This window comes from Moschus berezovskii, chromosome 19, assembly GCF_049115385.1.
Source record: "Moschus berezovskii isolate FMDL1 chromosome 19, NW_MosBer_1.0, whole genome shotgun sequence".
Lineage (NCBI taxonomy): Eukaryota > Metazoa > Chordata > Mammalia > Artiodactyla > Moschidae > Moschus > Moschus berezovskii.
The window spans coordinates 75,046,663-75,067,987 of NC_142478.1; the positions used below are offsets into that span (position 1 = coordinate 75,046,663).

The 21,325-nt window shown below is 58.1% G+C and overlaps 1 protein-coding gene across 1 annotated transcript; it reads left to right on the forward strand.

Moving 5' to 3' along the window:
• Positions 1-77: 77 nt before the first annotated feature.
• CRKL (CRK like proto-oncogene, adaptor protein) lies at positions 78-19,591 on the forward strand. Its single transcript, XM_055404969.2, has 3 exons — positions 78-738; positions 9,419-9,881; positions 17,039-19,591. Exons 1-3 carry the CDS (start codon positions 428-430, stop codon positions 17,171-17,173), a joined length of 909 nt encoding a protein of 302 aa, XP_055260944.1. The 5' UTR covers positions 78-427; the 3' UTR covers positions 17,174-19,591.
• The last annotated feature ends 1,734 nt before the right edge of the window (positions 19,592-21,325 follow it).

Consider the following 21,325-nt stretch of genomic DNA (forward strand, 5'->3'; position numbering starts at 1 on the left):
GGGCGCCCGCGCGTGCGCAGGCGCGGGGCGCCGCGGGGCGGGGGAGGGGGCCGGCGCGTCTGCCGCGGCCGCCATTTTGTCGCTGCGGCTCTCGGGAGCGGCGTTGGGCTCGGCGGCCCCGGCGGCGCGGCGCTCCCGGGCGGTCTGGGGCTCGGCGCGGCCGCGGCGCTCGGCGCGGAGCGGCGGGGGTGGGACTGCCCGAGGCTCCCGCGTCGGCCCTCGGCGCGCTCGGCGCGGCCCGCGCCCGCAGCCGGCTCGGCCCGTGCGGCGGCCCCGGAGGATGCTGCGCGCCCGCGGCCGCGAGGGAGGCGCGGGCGCGGCCCTGTAGGCGCGCGGCGAGCCCGAGGCCCGGTCGGCCCGCAGCCGCCCCGGGCGGGGCGCCCCAGCGCAGGCGAGCGCGGCCAGTGGCCGCGGCGCGCGGCCCGCCATGTCCTCCGCCAGGTTCGACTCGTCGGACCGCTCGGCCTGGTACATGGGGCCCGTGTCTCGCCAGGAGGCGCAGACGCGGCTGCAGGGCCAGCGCCACGGCGTGTTCCTCGTCCGCGACTCGTCCACCTGCCCGGGCGACTACGTGCTGTCCGTGTCCGAGAACTCGCGGGTGTCCCACTACATCATCAACTCGCTGCCCAACCGCCGCTTCAAGATCGGGGACCAGGAGTTCGACCACCTGCCGGCCCTGCTGGAGTTCTACAAGATCCACTATCTGGACACCACCACGCTCATCGAGCCGGCGCCCAGGTGCGCGGGGGGCGCGGGCGGCGGCCCGGGGGGCTCTGCGCGCGCGGGCGCCGTCTCGGCTCGCCGTGGGGGAGGCCGATGCGTCTGACCCGGCGGGTTGAGCTTTGCCTTTCGTCGCGACCTCGGTGTAAATTACCGGCTGAAGCAGGGTTTTGTTACCGGCCTTGAAGCCGGTTTTGGGCCACGGATTGAGACTCTGAAGCTAGCCTTCGGCTCCCCGCCCCGCGGGTCCCTCCCTGCCCCACCCTCCCCGAGTTTGCACACCTTTCAAGGTCTCTGAACTCCAGGGTTGGACCTCCTGGACTGCAGCCTTTGGAAACTAAAGATGAAAATGCCTTCGCAGTTAGAAACAAGACACCTTTAACTGTGAAATATCAGAGCCATATATTGATACCCTGGTGCCAGGGTTGAAATAAGCCAGGCGTCTATTTTGCAATACATTAACTGAAAATACTGTAAAAGAGGTCGGCTTGAACGAGGACTCCCCCCCCCCCAAGCTGGGCCGTTAATGGACTGGAAGTCCATTTGGTTAAATTCCAAGGTGGAATGACCCTAGAATGTTACTAAGAGGAAAATTTTGAATGACACTGCACTTAAGATTCGATCTTAGTTGAATTTCAGATGTACTCTTTGTATTGAGTTGAATGACTTAGTATCTATTATAAAATAACCCAGAGTGATACTGAGTATTGGGCATCCCTTTTTCATTTGCTTATTTGCCTTAATATTTTGCTCGAGGCTGCTTTTGTGTAAATTATGCAAAACTTGAGCTAAAGAGATGGCCTAGGATTTTAAAAATAAAAGGTATTTGTCTTTTTAAGGGTCTGCTTAAAAAGGAGAGGGTGCTAATACAGATGTTTTTCAGGGTGACATGTTTCTGACTTTAGAGATTTGCTGACAAGATAGTAGTCTCAGCTCTCAACATTAGAAGCTGTCCTATTAAAGGAGTACGCGCGATGGATGCTTCTGTGCACTAGAGGTAGAGAGGAAATAAAGCCCTGACGGTGTAATGACTGGGAGATTAACTGCTGAACTAAATGGACTTTAAAAGCTGGGAGAAAGGGATTATAAATCAGATGCTGTATAACAAAGACCTCGACACCACGAATCTGATTGGCGAAGCCTCCAGGTCCCCGAAGAGCCTGGTCGCTAGAGTCAGCCTTCAGCACAATGCTATTCCAGTGTAAGAGGCTGGAGGGGCTCTCAGCACCCGCAGTAGTGAGACTTTAAATGCATTCAAGTAAATGACTCTCCTAGCTTGTGAAGGCAATGGCAAGCCACTCCAGTACTCTTGCCTAGAAAATCCCATGGATGGAGGAGCCTGGTAGGCTGCAGTCTGTGGGGTCGCTAAGGGTCGGACACGACTGAGCGACTTCACTTTCACTTTTCACTTTCACACATTGGAGAAGGAAATGGCAGCCCGCTCCTGTGTTCTTGCCTGGAGAATCCCAGGGACGGGGGACCCTGGTGGGCTTCTGTCTGTGGGGTCACACAGAGTCGGACACGACTGAAGTGACGCAGCAGCAGCAGCTTGTGAAGGTGGCTTAGAGCCTTCCTTTCAGGCACTTAGTAAGCCTCGCTGTGCACTGGGTGTTGTGCTCCCCTCAAGGTGACAGCTACCTCAGTGCAGCTGTGAGTGAATAGATCCCCTTTTGGGTGGAGAGAGAGGACTGTGGCCGTGGCTTCCCAGTGCCCACAGACACGACCCCCAGCTTCCCCTTCGTGCTTCTTCCCAGATGCCTGTCCTCACCCTCTCCCGCTGCTTCCGGGGAGCCCGCCCTACACACCCACTCACACCCATGGACCTTTGCTCAGGCCCCACCCGCCCCTCACCTGGGCAGCGCCTCCCTGCCGTTCGAGGCCTTTCCCTGACACTGCTGCCGCCTCGAGTTCAGCTTTGCTTGTTTCTCCTTCCCTGTGCTCTGCCCCGGGCGTCCTGCTGCCATTGAGTTTTTCCTTTTCCCTGGTGTCTCCGAGGGCTGTCACTGCGCCAGTTGAATTAGATCCTGGCAGGATTTATTTTGTTACACTGAATCTGGGTTGCCTCTCCCTGAGCCAGAAATCCACGGATTTGGGTGATATATTTATTACTCACCTAGTATAGAAGACAAGGCCGGGCCAGGCTGGGCCAAATGCAGAAATCAGGGCGATGTGCTTTCACGCCCCTGGCAGGATGGATCAAGTGGTTAGGCTCTTTTAGGCCTCAGAACTGAGCTCCTGAAGCCAGAACTTCTTGCACTTTGGCTAGTAGTTCTTTTTTGGGGTCCATATTGCTCAGTAAAAAGTGACAATTTTATGACTTCCTCAGAATTTAAGGATTGATCTCTTTTTTTATTGGGGGAATAACTTTTTCCTTTTTGGCCGTGCGGCATGTGGGAACCTTATTCCCTGACCAGGGATCAAACCCAAGCCCCTGGCAGTGGAAGCTTGGAGTCTTAACCACTGGACTACAGGGAAGTCCCCCTTAACTTTAAATTTTACGTTTTTATTCAAACATTACAGGAGAGTTCCGTCCCAGTGATAACCTACTGGGAAAGAGGGATGACGACGGACATGCTTTCTCCATCATGGACCTTAGGTGTTGGTAAGGAGACAGGCTGGAAAGTAGACACTTAAATAAAATACAGCATTCGTCGGTGTTGTGGAGAAAGTCTGTGTAGGCTGAGAGGGTCTAGTGGAAGGGGTTGGCCTGAGGCAGTAGGGTCAGAGCAAGGGTGAAACTGAAAGGGGAGCCCAGGCTGAGGGCCGGCAGTGTCAGGGGTGTGGCTCTGCAGATGCAGCTCCAATAGGGTGGTCAGAGGAAGGAGGCGGGGTGCCAGGGAAGGAGTTTGAAGGCAGGAAGTGACCTGGGCCGTTACTGCAGTCCAGGTCACGATGGTGATGATTGATGAGCTGTCCGTCCGTCCGTGTGTCCATCTGTTGTGGAGACGTTAGGCAGACTGACTGACGGCTGTGGTTTGGAGGTGAGTTGCTGATGGGAGGAGGGTAACGGGGAGGAGAAAGGAAGAGACAAAAATGGCTTGGTGTGTTTGTAGCTGTCTGTGCTCTGCATTATCCTGTTAATTTTGTCTTTTGAGTTGTATTCATTTATGTCTTGGATTTTACATTTAAACACAAAAGGTGTGTCAGTGGCTTTTGATTGTTCAATAACAGATTTTAAAGGATTCTTTTTCCACACATGGGTGCATTTTTTATATTAAAAACTGTTTGATGAACAGAAACCTTGTTTTCGCCTCCGTCTTACTTGAATATAAACATTTCTAAGAGTCTGTTAAGTTATATTTGGTGTTCAGGTAAGTGCTACTGGCTTTTTGTTTCTGTTTTAATAGAGGCTGTTTCCAGTTTAAGAACAGAGGTTCAGGTTTCTGAGTGGATTCAGTTTAGATACAAGATACATTTTCTCACGGTTTAGAAAATTGAAAGTGTGTTTTGCATACGTTGTTTCACTTATAAAATTTTTCAATTTTAGCTTCTGTAGCTCAGCAGCTATATGATGACTGGGAGAAAAATCATGAGAAGCAGAGATGGAAAAACTGAGGCAAGTTGACCCATAGAGGAACTCAGTAGATACTGCTCACAGCACGCGCTGGTAGTGCATATCTGACGTTGACTTAGCACTCCCTGTCAGGCTCTCTGGAACTTCCTGGATGCTGACTTTAAACACCACATCCTCTGATACAGTCAGCAGCTGTGTGAGGGTCAGAAAGCATGCCCAGCCTCACCTGAGCACCGGCCCAGAGGGGACATTCACGCCTGCCTGGCCGAGGCCACGCCTTCTCCCATGGCAACCCGGGTATTTAAGGGAGCATTTGGACTTGTGTGATTAGGAGTAGCAGGTAGGAGAGGAGCAGTAACTGATCTCTGTTAGCACAGAATCTGGCATTATGGGTGACCTTTGAGTTTCTTCTTATCTGTAGTTTAAATCCCCTAAGTTCAGTTTGGATGGGAACAGAACCGTCATTACGCTGAATGGAACCTCAGCCAGGCGAGAATTCTGTTTCCCTGGCACCTTGAGTGCTGACAGCCAGCTGACTTGGGACCTTTCTCTTGTTTTGAGATTCAGATTCAGAGAACATTTTAAGAATGATTCTCTTGATCTGAACAGTTGGACTGGATTATTCCTAAGGTTCATTTGGGCAAAAGCGTCTTCCTTCTGATAAGTGAAAGGGGGCAGTGCTTTGTTGGTGGGAGTTCAGATCATCCTAGAGTCGGAGCCGAGGTCCTGACCAGCGAGGCGGGGCCGCTAGTCTGGGATGATGGCCGTGGTGAGGCAGAGGGGCCCGGCCGCCAGCCGGGTGGCGCACGGGATTCCTTGTCTGTGGAACAGACTTACCAGGGCCTGGGGGAGAGGCTTCCCTGTGTCTGTGGCAGTTTAGTTTTAGCAGGAATTTGAGTGTGTTGAGGCCTACTCTGTTCCAGAGCCCAACACTGGACTCCAGTCTCATCAGGGAAGTAAACTGTGGCCTTACTGACAAGCTCAGCTCCCTGAGAATGCTGTGGATGGCCAGCCGGGGGTCAGGCAGGGGCTGGGAGAGAAGGTGCTCTGTGGACCGGCTCTTGAAGGCTGAGGGCTGCTGTGGTTGCTGCGAATGAGGCGCCGCAGGCTTGAAGGAAGGATGCTCAGTTGTGATGGGCACTTGGTACCTGCGGTGGGAGCGCTCCAGGATCTTTGGGAGTTATCATGGTCAGTTTTTCCTTTTAGAGCCTGCGTCGGGGTGGGGAGAGTCTGGAGTGTGGCATGAATTAAGGGCTGTCACAGGAGAAGGGAACGTGAGAAGCTGGACTGAGGTCTCCCGCGTTGGGAATCCCAGGAGCGCCGTCCTCTGGGTAGTTTCTGAAGGTGAGGCGAGAGGTGTGGCCTCTGGCTGATTGGACGGCGCCTCAGGTGATAGATGAGAGGCAGGGCTGGGGGAGGGATGCGGGTTTGCAGCTGGGAGCCAGGCAGGGCCAGGCTTCTGGGGGGTTGTTAGGGCTAAATAGACAGATTTGGGTCTGAGCCCAGGTGGAAGCGGCAGAACCCGCAGAGGAGCTGTGGGCGCAGAGCGAGAGCCCGTGGTGCGGGAGTGGCGTCACCTGCCCAGAGCACTCTGAGGATGGTTGCGTCGCCAGTCTTCTGGGGTTCATTCTTGTACCATTATTCTGTTTTCCACCTTTTTGTTGTGAAATCTTTCATACAGCCACAGGAATAAGTCTTCTGCATCCATTACCCCAGGGCCTTTGAAAGTCTCTCTTGCCAATTGATTGTTCCGCTTTGTTAGACGTTGTTAAAGCTGAAGATGCTTGATCAGTGGTGTCCGCGTGTGCAGCGCCGGCCCGGGGTCGTCTGAGGAGCGTCCTCCGGCCTTTGCAGGGCGCTGTGGTCTGTGCCTGGGACCCTGTGTGTGCTGGGTGCCACTTACAGTCCTGGTCACGGGACAGATTGCTAAGGGAGGGAGACGCAGGGACTGGCTCCGCTGGTTCCTGGTTCTCTGGGCAGCGGGTCTGTGGTGTTCACTCTGTCTGAGCCCGCCCGCACTAACCTGCCTCGTCTCTGCGGGGGGCTGGGGTGAAAATGCGAGTTGGTGAGAATGGGGTGGAGGGGCGAGTTGATGTCGGGGTGTGGCTGGGAACTTGGTCTCCTCTCACTCGTGGGGATGTCTGCACACGCGCTGAGCCAGGAGAGGCTGCTGCGTCGCGCTGGAGAAGCTGTGAGCGGTGCCCCCTCCTCGGGGAAGGGCGTGCCGGTCGGCTTCGTGGGCCCCAAAGCCGTCACTGCCCGCCCACTCAGACCTGCCTGCGCACTTGTCACACCCACCTTACAGGACCAGCTGTGGGCTGTGGGCCTGCAGGCTGTGGTTTGCTGAGCCCTCTGCCAGACTCGGATGGATTTTGTGTACTGTAGTGGAGCTTTCACTTTTCACTTTCACACATTGGAGAAGGAAGTGGCAACCCATTCCAGTGTTCTTGCCTGGAGAATCCCAGGGATGGGGGAGCCTGGTGGGCTTCCGTCTATGGGGTCACACAGAGTCGGACATGACTGAAGTGACTTAGCAGCAGCAGCAGTGGAGCTAAGAGCCTTCGTGCGCTTGTTTAAGGGTTCTGTGAAGAGACCGTCCGGCACTGCCACAGGTAGCTGGTGGACTCACGGGGCACTGGCCCTTTGCAGCAGTGCGGGGGGGCCTGGCTGGCTGGCCCAGGACCAGCCCACCGGCAGCTGTGGGGAGCCCGCAGGGGGCGCCCTGGACCCTGGGCCTCCAGCCTGTTTCTGGTGCAGAAGCAGCTCCCGTGAGCCCAGCTCCCAGTCTTTCTGCTCCAGAGGGGGCTGCGTGTGTGCCTGCGTGCACGCACGCTCAGTCGCGTCTGACTCTTCGCAACCCCAGTGACTGTAGCCCGCCAGGCTCCTTTGTCCATGGGATTCTCCAGGTACGAATACCGGAGTGGGGTGTCATTTGCTTCTCCAGGGGATCTTCCCAACCCAGGAATCCAGCGCACCTCTGATGCATGTCCTGCGATACAGACGGGCTCTTTACCGCTGTGCTGCCCAGGGCGCTAGTGTTTGGCTTTTTGTGCAGCACCGCCTGCCTGTCCCCTGACCCCGTCAGCCTCTGTCGTGACACGTGGATGACATGCACGCTTCTCTGTTTTCCAGTCTGCCAGGATGACGTTTGCAGTCTTGGGAGCAGGAGCTTGGTTCATTGTCTGTCCCCTGAGCGCTTAGTGAAGCCAGCGGGTCCCTGGGTAGATGGACGTCGTTAGTGTCAACCCTGCTGAAGCTGCTCTGGCGTCCTCACGCCCTGTGCTGTGGGACTCCCTGCTTCTCACTTTGAACTGTGTAGACAGTAAAAAGCCTCAGCGGCTCTGCCATGGAGCTGAGTGCTCTTGGTAAAGTCTCTGAGGTTTGGTGAAAACTTTCACAGAACCTCTATGGCCCTTGAGATAGGAGCAGGGGTGTATGTTGGGGGGTTGAGAGTGAGAAGCTAGCCAGGGGCTCAGGACCAGTCAGGAGCTCCTGTGGGCGTGTTAGTGTTCATTCGGTCCTGTGGCTGGCAGGCCTGCAGGCCGGAGTGAGGGCTCTGGGGCCACATGCCGGGCGCACCCCCCTGAGGACGCTGTGAGGGAGACCACGGAGCGCGCCGACAGCCATGGGAGTCAGCCCCTTCTCACCGAGGCCGCTCCTGCTGCTTTCTTAGCTGTGTTGCCACTAAGCAGTGTCCTCTGTAGTCGGGAGGTTCTGCACGTAATGAGGCCTTTGGGGGTTTCAGCAGGCTGCTCGCCGAGGTGTCCTGACTGCCGTGCAGCTCATCATTTACCTCAAAGAGATCTGCGTTTTGCCAGATGACGCAGACTGCGCTTTGGAGGGTGGAGTGGCAGAGTGTCCTGAGGCCCGTGAGAACGTTGGCGTGTTTAATCCGGGGACCCGGTCTTTACCAGGCGCGCGGTCCAGGGGGGTGGCGTGCAGGAGTGTGTGATGGTGCCACAGACGGTGACGGACGGGCCTGTCCAGACCTGGGGCAGGCTCGCAGCAGGCTCCCGAGGGCGGGCGCTGTGGAGTGGCGCACTGCAGGAAAAGCGCCCCGGCGGACACCGCAGGCGGCAGAAAGAAGTGGGGCGGCCGGCCACCTGAGGGCAGGGCTGGGACTGTCTTTTCTCTTTTGTTTCCTTTTTTGCTATTGTAACATGTTGACACTTTTTGTTTGAGGAAACGTTTCTATAAATTAGAACAGTTCAGTGTGGGAGGCCACGTTGAGATGTTCTGTGAGAGAACAGCTTTTCAGGTCATTGGCGGGGGAGGAAGGGAAAGGCCGTGCTCTCCTGGGGGCCACGGCCACAGTCAGTGGGTCGGTCCTGTCCTAGCTCTCGCCCCGCTCGGAGACAGCTGTGCAAGCCGCACCCCGCAAGAGGCGGAGACGCTCGGGGAAGTTACTCAAGCAGCTTGGGCTTCAGAAAAGCTGGGGTGGGGAATGCTCTCGGCAAAATAGCTTTTCCCCAAGCATCGTGTATTTGCAACTTTGCAGACACTCTAGGTGGAGGGAGACCTCCGCGGTTCTCCTGAGGAAGGGGCATGCCAGGACCGGGTGGAGGGAGGGGCTGCTTTTCTGACCCGCCCCAGGGGCTCTCGCCTGTGGGGCGGGCTCCCGGGAGCTCTGAGCCGCCCAGCCGCAGGGCACGCGCCTCCGAGCTTGTCTGTGAGCCCTTGAGGCTCGAATGGTGATTCCCATACGAGCAGCAGTGTGGTGGTGGTTTTTTTTTTTTTTTTCCTATTTTTGTAATGCAAGTGCATACTCCCTTTTCCAGTTTTGTATTTTGAGGTGCCTGAAGGGCTCTGTCATCTCTTTCTGTGTGCCTGGGGAAGCGTGCAGGATGCCAGCCCTGGGTGAGGACCAGGAGGAGGAGTGTGTGGTGGTCGTGATGGGCCTCAGGAAGGCGCAGCTGGACTAAGTGGGGGGTTTTAAAAAGGCCAGGTGTCTGCGTGTGTCAACGAGAGGGTCCTGGGAAACGCGGGCGGAGGCACTGTGCGCCTGACGTTGACAGTCAGGATAATTAGGAGCTCCTATTGCCTCACAGACTCCAGGAAGTCAGTCAGGCACAGAGCCTTCTCAGCGAGGCCACGGAGAGGGAAGTGAATCGTTGCTTACTCACCAAGCCCGGCAGACGCCGGCGCAGAGCGAGCCTCCTCTCAGCGTCTCCTCTCGCCCTGCAGGTACCCAAGCCCGCCGGTGGGCTCCGTGTCCGCACCCAGCCTGCCCACCGCGGAGGAGACCCTGGAGTACGTGCGGACTCTGTACGACTTCCCTGGGAACGACGCCGAGGACCTGCCCTTCAAGAAGGGCGAGATCCTGGTGATCATCGAGAAGCCGGAGGAGCAGTGGTGGAGCGCCCGGAACAAGGACGGCCGGGTGGGGATGATCCCCGTGCCCTACGTGGAGAAGCTCGTGCGGGCCGCGGCCCAGGGCAAGCCCGGGAACAGGAATTCCAACAGCTACGGGGTCCCTGAGCCCGCCCACGCCTACGCACAGCCGCAGACCACGGCGCCCCCGCCGGCCGCCAGCACCCCAGGGGCCACGGTCAGCCCCCTGCCGTCCACACAGAACGGACCTGTCTTTGCGAAAGCGATTCAGAAACGCGTGCCCTGTGCTTACGACAAGACGGCCCTGGCCTTAGAGGTAAAGGCTGCCCAGCTGGATCTTTGGGGCTTTGACACTTGGGTTTTCTGGGGTTTGGCTGTGGCTCTCGGGGATGTTAGCTTCCCAACCGGGGATTGAACCCAGGCTCCCAGCAACGACAGCACAGAGTCCGGACCGCCGGGAAGTTTCCTCAGGTTTTGTCTTTAGTTTAATCTTGTTTCTGTAAGGCCAGGACTACTCATCTAAGGTTGAACTGATGGGGATGAGAACTGGGTGATTTTGAAGACCCATGGTGACTATCCCACGTGATTCCGTGTCCTTTCCTATCCCCGTTTCCCCCACGTTAGCTGCCTTGCTGTGTTCTGCTTCCAGAGCCTCGGATGTGGTCTCAGAGCAGTTGGTTTTCTTTGCAGTAAGGAAGTGAAGTCGCTTAGTCGTTTCTGACTTTCTCTGACCCGGTGGACTGTAGCCTATCAGGCTCCTCCGTCCATGGGATTTTCCAGGCAAGAGTACCGGAGTGGGGTGCCATTTCCTTCTCCAGGCAGTAAGGGAAGACACTGGTTAAGACAGACCCTCGCCCTGGAGATGAATCAGCACATGGGGGGTGCATGGCTCCGCACTTCTAGCGTTGTGAGCGGTTGAGAGATGGGGATAAACGTGGACTCCTCTTCAGCTGGGCGGGGGGGGGAAGGGCGTTTCAGTGTCTCAGGCCTCATTTAATTGAGATTTTGTAAATTATAATAGCATGAAAGAGAACTTTAATGTTTTAATCACCGAGTCATGCTCCTCTAACTGTGAATTGCCTTACAAGAGGACAGAGGCTCTTGCAAGGCATAAGGTATGGCTGTGGCTTGTCAGAATACAAAGAGGTGTGTGTTGCGGGGGTGGGGGGCTAAACTTCAGAAGGCAGGGGTTTGGTGAGACGTCGGAGCGCCCAGGGAACCACGTATGAGCGCAGACCCCATGGCGGGCCTGGGGAAAGAGGGTCTGGAAGGTAGTTTGTTGCTCCCCGAGCGGGGATTGAACCTGCGCCTAAAGTGAGGCGGGCCCTGCAAACCCTTGTCCTAGAGTTTCGGTTTGGTGCTGTGGCTCCTCACGCCTCCGTTTGCTGGTGACTCGTGAGCCACTGCAGCGTGCGTGTTGGAGACCCTGAGACGACGCTCCTGCCAGTGCCGTGCACTCTCCCTGAGGTCAGCATGGGGCAGACGCCTGCCCGCAGGTTCGGCGGGAGCCCTGGTTTTCCCGCATTTTCTCACTGGTTATCCTCAGGTGTTTTGGACCGAGAGTTACCCAGTGAACCTCACCTGAAGGCTTGGTTCAGAGCCCAAGGTGGCTTCTCCATCTCACGCTGGCCCGAAGGGAAGAGCCCTGTGGCGGGGGGGCCCCGGGCCTTCTGATGCTTCCCGGGAGGGCCAGACAGGAGGCTGGGAGGTCCCCACTGTCCGGGCTGGACCTACAGGCTGCTGGCTTCTATAAGGGTTCAGGCTCTGGGAGCACCCCCACACCCCCAGGGGAGCCGGGAGCTAGGCTCAGGGTTGTGCTGTGTGGGGATCTGGGCTCACAGTCAGAACGCCAGGCCCCTAAAGGAAGTCAGGAACTGGGTTCCTACCTGACCCAGGGCTTGAAGCCACACTCCCTCGAGGACGCCTGCCTGTTGACCTCTGACTGGAAGGTGTGTGGTGTAGAAACCCCACCCCCTCCATTCCTTGGAGTGTGCACTGGGGTGGGGGATTGTAGAGGGGCTGCTCACAGCTAGGGGAGTGGAAGCAGGGTTGGCCTTTCTGAAGATGGATCCTTGGCAGAAGAGAGTGTTTGGAATAAGGGCCCCGGGTTGTCACAAGGTTACAAGCTCACCTGCAGCCCGAGGGACCAGGGTGAGGAGAAGGAGCCTGGTGAAGGAACCTCGTGAGACTACCTGTGTTCTCAGCCCAAGGCCGCTTCTCCAGCCTCGGGCCCCAGAGACAGGCCTGCACGTCCTGGGCTCCCAGTGACGCCGCCCGCCTGGTCGGCTGCTTGCTGATCCATGCAGAGGGCGTCGTGGACCAGGAAGGGGGCCTTCGCCAGATCCCACTGCACAGTGGAGTCTGCTCTGTGTGTTCACACGGGGCTCTGGGCTGGGCCATAAAGAAGCGTCTTGTGAGTTACCGTGTCTTCTAAAACTGGTGCCTGTCTTGAGCCCTTGTGGGACGCTTACAATCAGGCTACCAGGAAAAGTGTTAAAATTAAACTAAGAAAGGTGAGACAAGTAGGACACAGTGCGCCGTGACACAGTGCGCCGTAACGCAGGCGGCGTTGCTCCCTTGGGCCGCTGTTGCAGAGGGCGCTGCCGGTGAGCTTTACCGCCCGAATTAGTTCACGTTTCTTCTATGAAACTTGACTTTTGAAAGAACATACCTGCCCATAAAGCACTGTCTTAAGAGAGGGCTTTGATCAGACACTTGGTTCTCTTGCCCCTTGGGATTCGGTCTGAAGAGGGTCCTCCCATGCCGGGTGGAGCAGGGCTGGAGGGGCTCCAGGGAAGCAGGGTTGGCCTTTGCGAAGATGGATCCTTGGCGGAAGAGAGTGTTTGGAACAAGGGCCCCGGGTTGTCACAAGGCTACCAGCTCACCTGCAGCCAAGTTGTGTCCTCTGACCTCGCGTCTGCCCCGGGTGCTGTCTCGGGCGCGCCTCTCACGCCCTCCAGCCAGTCTCGCGGTCAAGCTCTGAGGGGTGCCTTACAGGGCAGTGTCCTGCCACCAAGGAGCTGGACCATGTTGGGAGCTTGGAGGCAGGAGCCAGCTGTGGGTGAGCGAGCTGAGGACATGGAGTGGGCCTGGGAGACAGAGGGAGCAGCTGGGAAGGTGGGGGGTGTGGTCTGGGAAGGCTTCCTGCAGGAGGTGGCCCTTGAACTGAGTTTTGAACAAGAGTGAGTGGAAGCTGACTGGGTGAAGCGGGACGAGGTACTCCTGGCAGAGCAGAAGTTTGCGGGAACAGGAGAACACACCTGGGTGGCTGCAGGGTGGCGGGAGTGCTCAGTGTTGGGCCATAGACAGACGCTTGGACGCGGCTGCTGCTGTATCACAGGGCTAGGCTGACGAGATGGAGTGTTTGTGAAGCCTGCCGGTAGGCAGGTTCCCTTTTTACTGATTGATTTTAAGTAACTGGGGGCAGACACTCGAATCTCCCTGTTCAGATGCCACTCTCACTTTCCTGACCTGAAATCTGTTAGCCCTTCAGAGCTGTGCTTTAGCTTGGGCACACTTAGCGTGTCTGGGGTCTGAATGGGCCTCAGGGAGTGGTGGCGGGAGGGGTAGGGTCTGCGGTCCGTGGGGGCCCCCAGATGGAGTGGGGCCACGGCACTGATGGGCCCCCAGGAGGGCTTGGCGCGTGCCCGTCTGCCTGGGGCTGCGGTCCCCACAGCGGCCCTCAGCCTTGCCATGGACTCCTCCGGACCTCTGTCCATCAGCAGGGGCTCACTGGGTGCTCGGGAGGGCACAGGGGCCGGTCCTCGAGGAGCCCGGGACAGTCTTGCGGCGCCGGCTCTGCCCGTGTGGACGGCCCAGAGGCACCCACCTGGGAAAATGGTTCGCCCTGTTCCTGCCTTGCCCAGGGTTGGGACTTGAGTGTCTCCTCGAGCTCTCCCTCTTGAGGGCTCTGGTCTGGTTTGCTCCGAATTCTCCCCTCCCCGTCCGCTTCCGGTCTCAGGTCCTGGTGACGTCGTGCGGCCTCGTGTTAATGCAGGTGTCACAGACGCGTGGCCCACACCCTCCTCCGCGCCCCTCCTGATCAGGTCCCGTCTCTAGGAGAGGACAGTGAGCTTGGCCCTGACTGAGCCCATGCAGCCTTCCAGACCCATCTCCTGCTAAATCCTCCTAAACCTCCTGTTTGCTCATTGCGTCCAGAATTTTGTCTCACGCTTTTTGTGTATATATTTGTCATCATCCCTGTTGGAGCAAAAACCAAGAGGCTTGACCCTTGGTCAGGATGCCAGTGTCCCGCGATGTAATTCTCTGTGGCAGGTGATGCGCACGGGCCTGTCCTGGCTGCCAGCGGGTTCCGTCAGCCCGTGGCCGCCCGTCCTTGTCTGCAGAAGGACAGCCTTCGTCGGGCAGGCTCTCCGTGAGCTCAGCGGCCTGCCCGGGAAGCCGCTCCTGCTCCTCTCGGGTCATCTCCGTTTGCCGTGTCAGCATCTCTCGGGTTGTCTGCCCCCCGTTTGAAAACCCCTCGACTTTGGACTGCATCTGGTCTCAGAACCTTTTGAGTTGACCTTTCTGTTTGCAAGGCCTGTGGTGCCACTTCCTTTGCTGATGGCCTAGGATTCCCAGGTTTTTGCTTCTTCCGGTTGCTTTTACTCCATTGGTTAGAATTGCACTCACGTCAGCAGTTTCTTGGTGGCTGCCTCTGTCACCGGGCAGAAGCTGTCCATAGGGTAAGTCTGGGTTTCCCCCATGTGGGCTGTGCTTCTGGGCTCCGGGACCACCGCGCCTCCCTCGGCCGCTCCTGTGTGCCCAGGGACGCGGGTCTGCAGTGGGAGGCCCGTCAGGGGCATCTCAGCATCACCCCCTCCCCGGCCTGGCGGGCGCCCCGGGCGACGCCTGCGCCCTCTCCCTGAGGCTGAGTCGTGGCCCTTCCCTGCGTCTGGCTGTAGGAACTCGTCCCTGAGGTAGCAGTCTCCTGGTGCACCTTTTTCTCACTGGGCTGTGAATTGGGGAAATTGGGTGAGAGGACCGGGAAATTGGGCCCCTGCTGCGGTTCCGACAGGCTGGTCATTATGCTGACCTCAGTCTTCCGTATGTGCTAATAGCTGTTGAGCAGGGAGACGCCAGCCAGGGGCTTCACGGGGCGCATGAGTTAGTGCTTGTCGCTGCCCCTCTTCGTGCACTTCGAGCTCGAGGTTGATGGTCTCATGGTGAGTATGGGGCAGAATCAGTACTCAGTGTTTCTCTGGGCAGCTTTGTCAAGCTTAGATTCACGTCATACAGCTTACCCACCTAACGTGCACAGCTCAGTGGTCTTTGGCATGTTGCATTACTCAGCTTTTTACTGAGTTGCAAAGATCCCCCTGGAGAAGGAAATGGCAACCCTCTCCCGTATTCTTGCCTGGAAAATCCCACCAACAGAGGAGTCTGGTGGACTGTCATCCGTGGGGGTCACAAGAGTCGGACACGACTGGACACACACACTACGTAACAAATTGCCCGTGTTAAGTGTACAATTCAGTGGCAATAACTGCGTGCCATGTCGTGCACCACTTTCCGTTCCCGAAACTTTTACATCGCCCTGGACAGAAACTCTGTCACTGTTAGGCAGGAGCTCCCCACCCGTGTTCTTCGCCCTGGTCCGCCTTCTGCTCTGTGAACCTGCGTGTTCTGGATGCCTCCTGGAAGCAGACCCTCTGTCTGTGCGTCCGGCTCGTTTCATGGCGGGCCGTGGTGCCGGGAGCACCTTCATTCTGTCTGTGGCCTGGCAGAGCCCTCCGTGCAGATGGCACGCGCTTCGTGTGCCCGTTCACTGGGTCATGATCATGAGCATCTGTCCCGCCTTCTGCTTGTTGGGGACAGCGTGATGAACATTTCCACGCAGGTTTTGTGAATGCCTGTTTCCAGTTCTCCAGTGAAAGTCGCTCAGTCATGTCCAACTCTTTGCAACTCCATGGACTGTAGCCCTCCAGGCTTCTCTGTCCATGGGATTCTCCAGGCAAGAATACTGGGTTGGGTTGCTATTCCCTCTTCCAGGGGATCTTCCTGACCCAGGGATCGAACCTGGGTCTCCAGCATTGCAGGCGGATTTTTTACCGTCTGAGCCAGCAGGGAAGGCCTGGCAGTTCTCCTGGGTGTATGCCTAACAGGAATTGCTGGGTTGCTCTGCTTACCTTTTGAGGTCAGCCAAACTGTTTCCCACAGCGGCCACACCATCCTGCAGTCCCACAGGCAGTTGGCCAGGGTTACAGCGCACAGCCTCAGCAGCAGCTGTTGCTTCCCTTCTTTTTAGAGCTCCCACGGCTGCCCTGAGCGCTGTGAGGTGGCAGCTTGTGGCTGTGACTTCTCTGATTGTCAGTCACTTGAAGGGTCTTTTCCTGTGCCTCTTGGCCATTTCTGTCTCTTCTCTGGGAAAATGAAGGTCCAGACCTTGGCTCATGTTTAAATGGGCTTGTTTGCTCTTGTTGTCGGGTTTAGGCGTTCTCCGCGCACTGAGTGTCTGCAGGCAGGGTGTCTGTGCGGCGCTGTCTCATCTGAGACGCCTCGCACCTGTGGAAGCACGATTGCTGCGCTTTGAGCCCTGGGTGTGTGGTGACGAAGGTGACTGGTTCAGAGGCACCCTCCCGTCTGTGGGGCCGCCTTTCTCAGAGCCCAGTGCCTGCCTGCCTGCCTGGGGGCCTGTGCTCGGGCGCCACGGTGGAGGGGCTCCTCATCCCACCTGGCAGCTCTGGGCCCTTGGTCACTTGAGGCCAGCAGCCAGCTGGCTCATCCAGTAGCTTTAGCAGAAGTTGCCTTTTCCCACATGAAATAATATAAGGTTGTTTCGTAAAAAGCTGGGAACTACCAGAATGAAGAAGGCAGGAGGGGGCTGTCTGTTACAGGGCGCAGAAAACATTGGAAACACCGTGAACAGTAAATGCAGTCTCGTGCTCACCCCACCGCCGACTCGTTCCTGAATGTCCTTGGGGCGAGTGGTGAGCAGTGTGTTTCGCCCTTGGCCCTGCTCTTCTGGGGGCCTTCCGTCAGGCACAGGGCAGGTGGAGCTTCATTCCGAGGGACCGGGTGAGCAGCCAGCCAAGAAGGAGCGCCCACGCCTACCTCTGAGGACAGCTTTGTAAACAGCATCCACAAGGCGGAGGCCCCGTCTGACCCCCATGGCGCCTCGGAGCCTGTGGACCTGCGGTTGACAGGGTTGCCCACCAGCAGAACTGCTGCCCCCTGACAGCAGAGCAGCCCCGTGGCTCCTGGCCTCTGGCCGAGGGGGTTCCTGCTGGGGGCCGCACGTTCCCTTGGAGCAGGCTGCCAGAGGGCTTTGGCTTTCCTCTGCCGCTTCCTGTATGGGCTGAGCTGTCCCCTGGCGGCGGCGGCCGGTTCGGGCAGGGGCCGTGCATGCTTGCAGGCCCCACCAAGACACCCGGGAGACCATCGGGTCCTGAGAGCAGAGTGGGTCCCCCGGGGGCGCCGTCCGTGGGGGTGGTTTCCGGAGGATGCACTGACTCTGTCCCGCTTCTCCCGCAGGTGGGCGACATCGTGAAGGTCACGAGGATGAACATCAACGGCCAGTGGGAGGGCGAGGTGAACGGGCGCAGGGGGCTCTTCCCCTTCACGCACGTCAAGATCATCGACCCCCAGAACCCAGACGAGAGCGAGTGACCGCCACCGCCCCGCGCCTGCCCGTCCCGCCTGTCTGTCTCCTCCCGCTGGGGAAGCCCTGTCTGGCTTTGCAGCGGCGGCCCCGCCAGGGCGTGCTCGGGGCTGCCCGCGCTGTATCATAGTCCTGTTGTCACAGAGTAGCTGTTTGTAGAGTCGTTGGATCATAAACTGGAAGCACTGGTGGAGGCGCACGGGGGCAAGAAGGCGCCCCCTGGCCCGGACACGCGGTGGCGGAGGCCCAGGGACGAGAAGAGCACGGACCCTTCAGGAGAGGGACGCTGCCCTGAACTCTCCACGTCTGGCTTTTGGTTTTTCTTTCTTATCCCCCTGTTTGGTTTGGTTTTGGAAGGCTTCGTTAATTAGGCCTGTTTGTTCTGAAGAGGTGTTTAAGTAGCAGGTTAGGTTCTGTGATGAGATCAGGGATGAGCCGCTGTCACCACGGGAGCAGCAGGGACAGAGCCCCGAGGCAGAGGTCCTCCTGTCTGGAGTCGGCCGAGCAGCCCCCCAGCAGACCTGCGTTTCCCCGCTGTGCGCACAGCCTCCCTGACGACATCGCCAAAGGCGTCAGAGCTGGGGGCTCACCCTGTCTGCCGGCAGAGGAGGAGCAGCCTTTCCATGAAGGCACCCCCAGAAAGTATGGGCCCCGGTTTTCTCAGCAGTTGAATTCACTCTGGATTCTATTGCCCGCTCACTGAGCCAGGCTCTAGCTGGCCTCACACTCGCCCGGCCACCTGAGGGCGTAGGTCCCGATGCCAGCTGCCCCCCAGCACGACTGCATGAGGGCCTCGGGCCCAGGAGGTGAGCCAGCGCTCACCCGGCGGTCAGGTGTCCCCGTCGGATACTCCAGGTCTGTTCACACGATCCCGTAGCACACGGCCAGTTGGCCGGAACCTCTGCGCGGGCCCTGTGGGCCCTGATGAAGACAGGCCTCTGCTAGAACGTGCCCTGCAGCCCCGGGTGGGATCGCAGCCTGAGAAGTCCTGTCCCCCTGAGTCTGCTGTGGCCAGGGCGCGACCTCTGGGGTTAGGGGTCGTGAGGGTTGGAGCAGTTTCTCCGGGTTGGAACCAGCAGAGCCCGCCTCTGCGGTCGGGCGTGGCCGTTGCCTCCGGGTCTCGCGCGCTCACGTGGCCCTGTCCCTCTCTGGCTTCCAGAGAGGCTGTGTTGGGCTCCTTTTCATCCCTGGGCGCCGTGGCCGCCTCCACTCCAGGCTGCCCATCACCCCCGCCTCCTGTGAGTCCAGCCGCTGCCTCTCCCGTGGCCAGTGGCGTGGCTGTGCCAGGACCCCTGCCCTCTCCCTGGGGCTGGCATGCGCTGCCTCCTCACCCCGGGGCCCGTCTCCACGGCTGCCCCAAGATTCGGAGCCCAGGGCGGACTGAGCCTTGAGCTCTGCGCCCTGGACGTGTGCCAAAGCAGGGCCTCTGTGACTCCGAACTTTGTTAGCTTTTAAATCAGGGAAATGTTTTTTCACACTAAGTGTACGGGAAACGGCTGCCCGCCTCGCCCTGGGCCCGGGTCCTGGGGGTCTGAGAAGACTGCATCAGGAGGAGACCCCTGCTCTGCACTGCCACTTGCCCCTCTCTCTGTGCCCCTCGGCAGGTGTGGGTGTCACAGCAGCTCACTTGGCAGAGAGCGGACCTTGTGCTGGAGGCACTGACTGTGACCGTGAACTCACCCTGGGGCGGGGTCTCCCGTGGCTCCTGCCTGCCCGCAGCCGGGCCTGGGGGCGCGGCGGCTGCCCCGAGCGCCTGACTGTGGACTTGCTCCTCCAGCCGTTTACACACCGGCAGTGGGACAGTGGCCATGCGCTCAGGCCGTGTGTGCTCAGAGCGTGAACATCTCACTTGGAAAAGGGATGCTGTCGTGCCGGGGTTTATAACTTAATTCTGTAATATTGTGTTCATTAACCTCTTAAAATGAGTGAGTCCTGAGTGCTCTCACACGGAGCCCAAGACACCCCCAAGCTCCCCCCGGCCTCCAGCACTGGGGCCAAGGCCCCAGTGCCCGGGACTGGGCGCGCCCGCGGCTGAGAGGCATCCTCTGAGCCAGGCCTGGTCTCTGCAGGAGGAACGGTGGCCTTGTTTCTCGACAGCCTTCACTGTGTGTTTTAAAGTGACAGCCACACAACACAAACTCTTTGACCTGTAACTTAAAGATCATAAACTTCAGGCAATAATATTTTCTGTGTAAGCTTTTAAAATTATTTTTGGGGATCATAGCTTGTTTTATTTTGTGCTATAAAATTAACAGTATTAAATGACTTATATTCTTAGAATACATGGAGTGTCTTTTCTCAACAGATCAGTGCCTTTTTCTTTCTGTATTCCATTTTGCGTTGCTGGTCCCAGCCTCAGACCCCTGTTTCCATGGCCTGTCTGTACACTGTCTCAATAAACGTGCGCCGCCGGTGGTGGCAGCGGCTGTGTGTGTCAGTGTGTCCTCAGCGCTGCCTGGGGGCGGCCCCAGACCCTGTGGGGGGGAGACGGGGGTGGCAGCTGCAGGCCCGGCACCCCCGGGGAGCCTGGGCTGAGAGCATCAGAGCAGGTCTGACGATCAGCCTGGCCTCAGAGCGTCCCAGGGCAGGGCAGGGACCCGGCTGCCTTTCTTGACTCCTCCGTGCCTGCCTGTCTGGACTCCAGCTGGGGTTGGGGGTCCCGCCTCCTGATGGCCCCCAGCCAGTGCCATCCCCACACCTACTTGTGTATCGAGAGGGCCCAGTGTCACGGTAAAGCCTCCAGAAAGGGGTCTCCAGAAGCAGGGGTACCCGGCCATCTCACGCTTTGCCTCTAGGACCGCTGCTCCAGGCATGGCTCTGGTCCCAGAAGACGGCAGGCCTCAGAGACAGCTGTGAAGAGTCCTGGAAGCTTGAGAGGGCACATACTGCTTGGCAACGCAGGGCTGGGTTCTCCCGTGACGAGCCCATGGCAAGTGGAGCTGCCTCCCCGCAGGGTGGGCAGGTGTCAGGGCCTGGGTCCTGGCACCCCACGGCAGCTCTGAATCCTGGCCTCACTTGAGGCTCCCTGGCAGGAGGGTGAGGCCCATGTCCAAACGGGGCTGCAGAAATTGCGGGCATCCTCACTCATGCCTACTGCCCGGGGGACACCATCAGACCAGCGCCCCAGGCTCCTGGGCTTGGAGACGAAGGCAGCCTGTGCCCCTACCTACCGGCACCGAAGCGGGGTGGGGGACCCACTGTTGAAGCTCAGGCCCTAGAGGGATGGGCACCCAGAGCTGCCTGGCGCCCGAGGCCGGTGCGTGGAGGGGGTGGTCTGCCCGGGAGGAGCTGGTGGAGCCGGGCTTTGGCATTGAGGTCAGCAGGGGGGACCCCGGTGACTGCACATGCCATCTCCCTGTGGCCTGTTTATTACGAATCTCTCCGGAGTTGGCAGGACATACAGGCAAACAGACCTGTAAGGACTTTACCCTGTTCTCTCTACGGAGGAACTGCGCAGATCACTGAACTGCGCGTCAGAGTTGTGAGTCAGAGGCGCGTCTCTGCTCTCCCATCGCTGTGTCATGGCTCACAAGGTGGGCGTGCTGGCACTGGGGTAGCCACTGTCACGGGTGGCCGTGCAGGGCCTTTCCAGTGTCCAACTGTCAGATGCAGTAAAGCGGGCTCCTCTGAGTGGAGTGCAAGGATTGCCTCAATTTACACTCTCCAGTGATCTATGCAAAAATACATTTTACAAATCTGTAGACACCTGGCTTATCGCTGAACAATAAATATTCTATCCATTCAGAAAACAGATCATGGCATCTGGTCCCATCACTTCATTGCAAATATATGGGGAAACAGTGACAGACTTTATTTTGGGGGACTCCAAACTCAACTGCAGATGGTGACTGCAGCCATGAAATTAAACGACGGTTGCTCCTTGGAAGAAAAGTTACGACCAACCTAGACAGCATATTAAAAAGCAGAGACATTACTTCGCTGACAGAGGTCTGTCTAGTCAAAGCTATAGTTTTTCCAGTAGTCATGTATGGATGTGAGAGTTGGACTTACAAAGAAAGCTGAACACCGAAGAATTGATGCTTTTGAACTGTGGTGCTGGAGAAGACTCTTGAGAGTCCCTTGGACTGCAAGGAGATCCAACCAGTCCATCCTAAAGGAGATCGGTCTTGGGTGTTCATGGGAAGGACTGATGCTGAAGC